The 8428-nt window shown below is 43.5% G+C and overlaps 1 protein-coding gene across 6 annotated transcripts in view; it reads left to right on the top strand.

Moving 5' to 3' along the window:
- The first annotated feature begins 2058 nt into the window (after positions 1 to 2058).
- TMEM273 (transmembrane protein 273) overlaps positions 2059 to 8428 on the top strand; it is a 34470-nt gene continuing 28100 nt past the window's right edge. For 5 of the 6 annotated variants that reach the window (XR_011462982.1, XR_011462980.1, XM_070364625.1 and 2 more), the window contains exon 1: positions 2059 to 2142. Coding sequence is in view for 3 of the 6 variants with exons in the window: in XM_070364625.1 (XP_070220726.1) it covers positions 2100 to 2142 (43 nt within the window). In the remaining 3 variants the exon portion in view is untranslated. The remainder of the gene's footprint in view (positions 2143 to 8428) is intronic. The other variant, XR_011462981.1, reaches the window with a different exon arrangement.

The following is an 8428-nucleotide window of genomic DNA, read 5'->3' as shown; positions in this document are numbered from 1 at the left end:
AAAGTCTGATGTCACATCAGCTTGGGACCTCTTTGTGTATCTGAAACCTTGGGCCCACCTGAAGCTCCCCTGGTGTGTTTTCTGCAGCCCACAGCCATTGTCCATAGCTCATTGTGTCTGCACGGGTATTTTCTTTCAGTTCGCTTAGGGGAAACTGAAATATCTCTTCTACAAATGTCTCCATTAAGTGGGATAAAGATTTTAAAAGTCCACTTGTTTCAGGAGAAGCAAGACAGACTATGTTTCCTGGTGCAAGTGAAGACTGAGCCAAAGTGTTTAAAGTGAAATAAAGTGTATCTGGGTAAAAGGATGAAACTTAAAGGCACCAAAATGCAGAAAACTACATTCCCCAGAAACATTCTACTCCATTCATGTGGAGGCTCAGAGGAGCGAGCACGGCTGTTCTGAAGGGGTCCTGTCAGTGGGTGTCAGCGGCTGCCAGTGCAACCTGATGGCCTCTGGCTGGACAGATGGATCTTGGCAGTGGGTGGTGCCCACCCATGGATGGCACAGTGTGGTGTGAGAGGCACAGACTGCCAGCCAAAGGCTTGGGCTCAACACCCAGCTGAGTGGACCCGGGGTACCACACACCTCAGTGATGACGTTCCCTCCTCCATCAAAGGAAGGCCAGTGCTAACACCTGACTCAGAGGGCTGGGATGGGGGTCAAATAAGCTCGCATTCTAAAAGTGCAAGTGCTCACTGAATTAGCTGCATTAGGGATTTGGCTGAGGGATCCCAAGGAAAAAAGTGTTCAGTTTCTGCCCGCTCATTTAAATGGAGCTCTACAACTGTCATGAAGTTGATTTATGTTTTTGCGAGTGACATGTGTTGCACACTGGAGTTGGTGCCTTGGTAGTTAAGAATGTGTCAGGGAGGAGTATGGAAACACGTGACCCCAAATTTGCGGGCTGCGTCTGTGTCAACAACCAAGGGTCTTCCGAGGTTGGACGCTTGACCTGGATCTGTGAACTTGCATGGGAAAAAATCCCATCTCTGTCCTCTAAGCTCTGATGGAAACTTAGCATTTCCTGCTAATGCACGTGCAGCCAGTAAGCCACAGTGCCGTTGCCACATAGGTGCTTTTATTACTAGTAGGAGCAGTGAATATGTCCATCCATATTTCAGTTGTTAGAGACATCTCTTAATATCACGGCATCAGGATCGTGGTAGTCATTTCACTTGATGCTACGCCTTGTTATTTACTGTGTGGGTAAGAAGCACATGCATTTCTGCATCACAAGTCTGTTTTCTAGGTATTTGGATACTTGTGTTTCAAAGTAACTGGTTTCTTTTAGAATCCTTGTGTGTGTGTGTGTGTGTGCGCGCTCGCGCGCGCGCGTATGTGCTAAATCACTCAGTCCTATCTGACTCTTTGTGATCCCATGGACTATAGCCCGCCGGGTTCCTCTGTCCATGGGATTCTCCAGGCAAGAATCCTGGAGTGGGTTGCCATTTTCTTCTCCAGGGGATCTCTCTGACCCAAGGATTGAACCCGCGTCTCTTTTGTCTCCTGCATTGGCAGGCAGGTTCTTTACCACTAGCGCCACCTGGGAAAGGATCCCTAAGTGCCTTATTTGGGGCACTTAAAAATGTTATTCTGGGAAGAAATCCACAGGCCTCTGGAACCTAAAGGAGTCTGTGGTCCTAAAACAGTGACTGGCCACGCTGTGGGCTTGGGGGTACTTTCTGTCCTTGCCTCAGGCTGGGGGGCTGGGGTTACTGCAGGAGTTGTACCTCCAGGCAGGCCAGCTTTGCCCACATCCCTCTCTGAGACTTACCAGCTGGGGTCTCTGGGGAAGAATCTGCACGCAGTCACACTTGTGTGGGGAATATCATAGGAGATAATACTGGGTAATGATCAGTACTGGTCCCCGGTGCCCCCCCACCCCTTACCCTAGATGCCCTCATTGCGGACCAGCTCCCTTTGGCTGCCTGCACTTGCTGGGATGGCAGGGCTGAGAGGCACTGAGCAGTGCTGGGCTGTGGCGGCAGCTTCCTTCCCCGTCTGTCACGTGGGACTGGGCTCCCGTTCCCCAGAGCTTTAGGTCACATAGCCCCCCTTTCTGCCCTTTAAGAAGCCCTGAGCAGAACGCCAACATGAGCTCTGTGGTCAGAATGCTGACAGTCCTCCTCCTCCTTGGTAAGTGGTGTGTGGAAAGGGGGCTCACGTTCCCCTTTCTTGGCTGGGGCAGGGGCGCTTCAGTGAGTCAGAAACTGGGGCTTGCTAGCCCACTGGGGCTCAGTCCCTCAAGAACGCATGTGTCCCTTTGGACAGATGGCTTTTCTCACTTTGATGGGACAGTGAGAAAAGCTTTTGGTCTGTTTCACTCCAGCTGCAGCTGACAAATGCTTCTGGGAGTGCAGAGGACAAGAAGTTTCCTGTGGCAGAAAAAGCTTTGGGGCTGCTGCTGCTAAGTCGCTTCAGTCGTGTCCGACTCTGTGCAACCCCATAGATGGCAGCCCACCAGGCTCCCCCGTCCCTGGGATTCTCCAGGCAAGAACACTGGAGTGGGTTGCCATTTCCTTCTCCAATGCATGAAAGTGAAAAGTGAAAGTGAAGTCGCTCAGTCGTGTCCGACTCTTAGCGACCCCATGGACTGCAGCCCACCAGGCTCCTCAGTCCATGGGATTTTCCAGGCAAGAGTACTGGAGTGGGGTTGGGACCTAGACAAATCTAGCTTTAAACTGTGGCTCCATTGCTGACAAAACAGAGCTCCTTAGAGTCTCAGTTTCTGAACCAATAAAAGGGAGAATAATAATGTTTACCTTCTAGGATTGTGTGAAAATTAAGTTAAATTTAATTAAGTCAAATGAAAATAATTATGTAAAATGGGAAAATATAGATATGTAGATGCTTTTCTATTGTTAATGGTGAATCTGTCTTATTATGCAATAAAGCATGCTCTTATTTACTCAGAGGTATTTGTTTTCTAAAGTCGGTTTTAATCCTGTGATCAAAAGAGGAAAGAAGGGAGAGAGGCAGAGACTAATAGAAAAAGAGGGAGATGATATAGAGGGAGAAAAATCAGGCCAGAGAAACAGACAGGAAAAACCCAAAAGAGATAGTGATCAAGACAGGGTGATGGTTAGAAAAGTGCATAGATAACAGAAAAGGTAAGAGTCTTGAGACTTTTTGCAAAATCCTCTTTAACGTCAACTGTTATTTCTTAAAAAGGCAATGGATGTCTGTCATCTACCCAAAGAAGCTCTTTGCCAAAACTTGCACTGAGTCAAGACTCAGAGGCAAGCAATCTGTCTCGATTTAACGTTCTGTCTCTCGAGTAACAGCCTATATCCTGGACACGGGCAAAATCATTCTCATGGGCAGGACTTTGTCTAAAGCCTGCACTGAGCCCAGGAGAGAATAAAGTCCTTGGCCTCCAGGAGTGAGCACGTCAGACAGATGGCAGCCTCGGCCTCTGCCGGTTTACACATGGGAATGGCACGAGAAACAAGTGGTGGTGGTAGTGAAAGGATGGTGAAAGCCAGGCAGCCAGGACTAAGGGTGTGCAGGGCAGACCGTGCGAGGTGTGCCTGGCTAAAGTGACAGAAGGCAGTGCAAGTTTTCACCCTTGTTTCTGCTTTTGACTTATGTAGATACGCAAGCCTGGGAGGAAAAAGTTAAATTTAAGGAGCCTCTTGAAAAAAAGGTGCAAATCATACGAACAGGCAATTCACCGAAGAATGACAAATAGAAATAAACTTTTAAAATGCTCACACTCACAAGTAACAGAAGAAATAATAATGTCAAACATTTTGGAGTGCATCTGATAAGCTGCATAGTCATATATATCCTGCTCAATACTTTACATTAGCTCATTCTGTCCCCGTGACAACTCTGAAATTCGGCCCCCTATTATCTGAGTTTTATGGATGAGGTTTGCATTGTGATACTTGGCCAAAGCATCACAACAATTTAGGGCTTTCAAACACCACTTGTAGAGAGAGCAGTGGTTAGCCTTGTGCGTCCAGCTCTAAACGCTCTGCATGTGAATCCTTGCTCTGCTCTTTACGAGCCCAGAGAGCATGCGTAGGATATTCCTCCTCACTCTGCTCAGGTTTCTAATCTGTAACTTGGGGATGAAGATAGTACCGACCCCACAGGTTGAGAGAATTCAATCTGTTATCATATTTAAAGCATGTAGCCAGTATCTAAGGTGAGGGGACCATTCGTTATTGAGTACCAGATTCTGTAATCACAATTTGGTAATTTGTAGCAAATGAATGGAGGAGCCTGCAGTCCATGGGGTCGCTAAGAGTGGGACACAACTGAGCGACTTCACTTTCACTTTTCAGTTTCATGCATTGGAGAAGGAAATGGCAACCCACTCCAGTGTTCTTGCCTGGAGAATCCCAGGGACGGGGGAGCCTGATGGGCTGTCGTCTATGGGGTTGCACAGAATCAGATACGACTGAAGCGACTTAGCAGCAGCAGCAAAATGTAAGCTGTTCACAGCCTTCTACCCCAAAATTCCACTTCCAGGAGCTCATCCTAATAACCTAATAGGGTAAAAGCTCCCTAAAATATTTAGCAGGATGCTATTCAGCATGGCTGATCACAGCGAAAACCAGAAACTAATGATTACCAGTCGGAATCCGGCTAAATCAATTATGCTCTAAAATTTTCGATGAATCCCGTAAGTTTTAATGAAAGACTTACCTTTCTCAGAACTGATCTGGGTAGAAGAGAAGAGACAAAGTCATAGTTACAGAGTTCTAGTTATGTCGTCATATTTTGCACATGTTTTCTTACCTTTCCAAAAATTGACAGGAAGGAAATATAGCAAGTGGTTAAAAGTATCCTTCAACTCTTTTTAGGAAATAGGATTATATGTCATCTTTCAGTTTCTGTGTTGGAAAATTTCATAATGTTTATATATATTCTTCATTCCAATAAGTACATTTCTATGAAGAGAAAAATAACTACCCACCTATTGAAAATTATAAGACAAACTGCACTTTCCCTTTATAGACTGGTGAAAGTGGCCTAAGGATTATCTAGTGTAACCCATGAACAGATGGCTTGTGAAGGCAGGTGACTGGGCTGGTCATCCAGGGTATATGTGAGAACTGTGGACGAGAAGGCTGTTAGGGACACAGCGAGGCAGAGTGGCATCTCCACCTTGCCACCTCGGTGCCATCTGGGCTTGCCTGGGGCCAGGGAAGAGAGACCAGATCCACTGTTTCCCACACATGGAGTAGTTGGAGAGCTTTTGAAAAACCAGTCCTCAAATATTTTGAAACTATTCTTAAAACTTAGATCAAGGTGACAAACATTCATGGACACAACACCCTAAATTAACACATTGCAAAGAAAGAAATTTTTTTAAGATATCCGTGTTTGAAAGGAGATGGGTAAATGAACACATCCATCAGAGAAGCAGGGCGTCAGAGATGCCGTTGAGCCCTTTGTCGCCCTTCCTGTCTCGTCTGCCTCCCTCTTGCCAGAGGAAGCAGCGCGCCTGCTTTGACTGTGCTTCCTTCCTGTGTTGTATTTTAGGTGTTAAAATGTTGACCTGAGTGCCCTCACCGCATGGTTAACATCTGTGTCATCTACCCATGCTGAGCCTGTGAATCAGGTGTCTTCACCTCAACTATCTCTATGAGTCTGTTGAAACACCACACAGTAATTTCGTTGTCCGCTCCAGTACTGACCCAATTCAGGTTGTTGCTAATGTTTCTCATGACAGCTGTCGGTGCGGTGAGCCTTCTGGGTCCTGTCTCCTAGGACCTGTGAGCAGTGTGCCCTGAGGAGGCACGCCTGGAAAGGACTTCCTGTCATTTCTATGCGTGATTCTCCTCTTACCGGAGTTGCTCTCCACCAGCGAGGTCTGGATTATCTATCCTTCTACTGATTCAATAAAACTTGATATTGTCACATTTCTAAATTTTTTTTGCCAGAGTTGTGAAATATTACCTACAAGGGTTTAGGTTATACGTTTCTGATTGCTAGTGTGAAGAACCATTTTCTATGTACTTATCAGACAGGTTTCTTTTTCTCTTCTTGCTAGTTTTACTTGGTTACTGGTTTTTTATGTAATTTTTTTCTGGATATTAAGTTTTTGTTTATGCCATGCATTGCAAATATTCTCTCTTATTATTGCTTTTCTTGTATTACTGCTTTTCTTTTATACTTGTGGTATTCTTTGCGGAAGTCTCTAGATGTGATACAGTCAAATTTATGTCTTTTCCTTTTTGTATGTTTTGTTTTTCTGTCTCGCCTAAGAAACCTTTTTTTTAAACTTTAAAAGTGGTTGAATGTTTCATGATTAGGTCTTTAATTTATCTGGAATTTCTTTTTGTGTAAGGGCTAATTTTAGTTTTTTTCTTCATGGAATATTAATTGCCCTATCATCTATTTAATCATCTTTCTTTTTTCTCCTACTTTTCAATACTTCTGTCCTCATCTAATACGTGTCTGAGCTCTTCATGAGCAGCATCATTACACCCACTTCGCAGATGAGGAAACTGAGAAATAGAGCATGATTGCTAGTTTACCAGAGGGCAAGGGAAGCGAGGACGCTGGGGTTCACGCGGGAGTGTTTCGATGCCCAAAGACTATGTTTTTGGCCCATCAGTCAAGAATAGAAAATGGATCATCAGGCAAAAACCAACAAGACTTTTCAAACTATCCTTTCAATTTTTTATTTAAAAAATAATATCAAACCTAAGAAGAGTTGCAGGAATAAGACTAGTACAAAAAGAGTTGTACGATTTGCTGATTTCTTTAACAAATTACCTCGCTTGCTTTACCAGACGCCCTCTCTCTTTCTCTCTGTAGGTAGGGAGAACGCATGATGAAGCAAACGTGGTTATGTGTAGATCTGCATTTATAATCTCTAGTGATCTTTATGTAGATAATAGCTATGTTTTTATGAAACAGAAAATATCTATTACATATAGTAGATATATTTATACATATACATATATATGTACAGAAAGAGATGCATTTTTTTCCTGAGCCACTTGAGATTAACTTGTATACATCACTTTAAAAAAACCCTAAATACATTAATGTGTATTTTTTAAAACTGAAAATATGGTTCAGTGGTAAAGAATCCTCCTGCCAATGCAGGAGATGAAGGAGATGAGGGTTCAATCTCTGGGTCAGGAAGATCCCCTGGAGTATGAAATGGCAACTCACTCTTATATACTTGCCTGAAAAATTCCATAGACAGAGGAGCCTCGTGGGCTACAATAGTCCATGGGGTCGCAGAGAGTCAGACACACACACTGAGCAACTGAGCATGCACAATCTCTCACAGAACTACAGTCACAGGACGGTTATCAATTCAGGAAAGTTAGCACTGACAAAATTTTTCATGTAATCTATCATAGTCCAATATTTCAGGGGACCTCACAGTGATCTTTGCAGCTTTTGCTGTGTCTCAGGCAAGAAGTCAGTGGCGAGGATCTGGTGGTGTGTTTGGTCGCCACGTCTCTTTAACCTTCTTTAATCTGGAACATGTCCACAAATTTTGTTCACCATTTATGATACTGATGTTTGAGGGTTTCTGTCCCCTTTTTTTCATAGAACATGCCTCAATTGGGAATTTGTCTGATATCCCAATGATCAGATTCCAGGGATCCATTCCCCATCAGAAAACTCTGTAACTAATCTTGTGTCCTTAGAGTTTCACATTGGGAAGTGTAGGACAGCTTCCTGAGAGAGGCTGATGTACTTTTGACATAATGATAAAAGACTTACAACCAGGTTTTGGATAATAGTTGTCACAATTCTAAATAAAATTTGCCACTTAACTACCAAACAATCAATATTTTAAAATTTTGTTAAAATATTGCCCTAAGAAGAGCTATTGAAAATATCCAGTGAAATTTCTAGGCATTTTATTAGAGGTTTGCACCTTCCTTTCTAGAAAGCTGCTGTATAAAATATTCCTGTAGACTCTAACTCCCATCCAAATGTCAGCCATCTGTCTTCGTTTTAATTCTGTTGGAAAGTACCTGCTGAAATCTATGTATTATTATAATCATGATAATAAAAGAAATACAATATCACTTTAATTATGTTCCAGTGCCTAAAACATTCTTCACTGGAGGAGGCAGAGTTATTGAAGAGAGCAGAAGCTATTCTCCCCCCTTAATTTATAATGAAAAGATGGCAAAGGCCGGGGTAGAGAATTAAATTCGTTTTTATCTTACAAGTCAAAGTCATCACTTTATGCCTTGGCTCTTACTCCCTGAGATCTTTGTAAAAATCTTTCCTGACAGCTTTTCCCCTGTTTCAGATTCTTGCCAAGACAATGCTTCAGAATCACGTGGTGTGTGCATTCCAGTGAGAAAGACTTCCTGCTGTATTAGTTCTCTTTGACTATGTAACAAATGATCATAAATATAACAAAAGAAAACATGAGCTAGAGTCTTTCTCAAGTCAGCAGAGGGTAAAGGAAGGGGCTGAGACCCCA

The sequence above is a fragment of the Bos mutus genome, chromosome 28, assembly GCF_027580195.1.
Source record: "Bos mutus isolate GX-2022 chromosome 28, NWIPB_WYAK_1.1, whole genome shotgun sequence".
NCBI classification, from domain to species: Eukaryota; Metazoa; Chordata; class Mammalia; order Artiodactyla; family Bovidae; genus Bos; species Bos mutus.
Note: the sequence above shows the minus strand (reverse complement) of the source record. Positions and strands in the feature narration are given on the sequence as shown.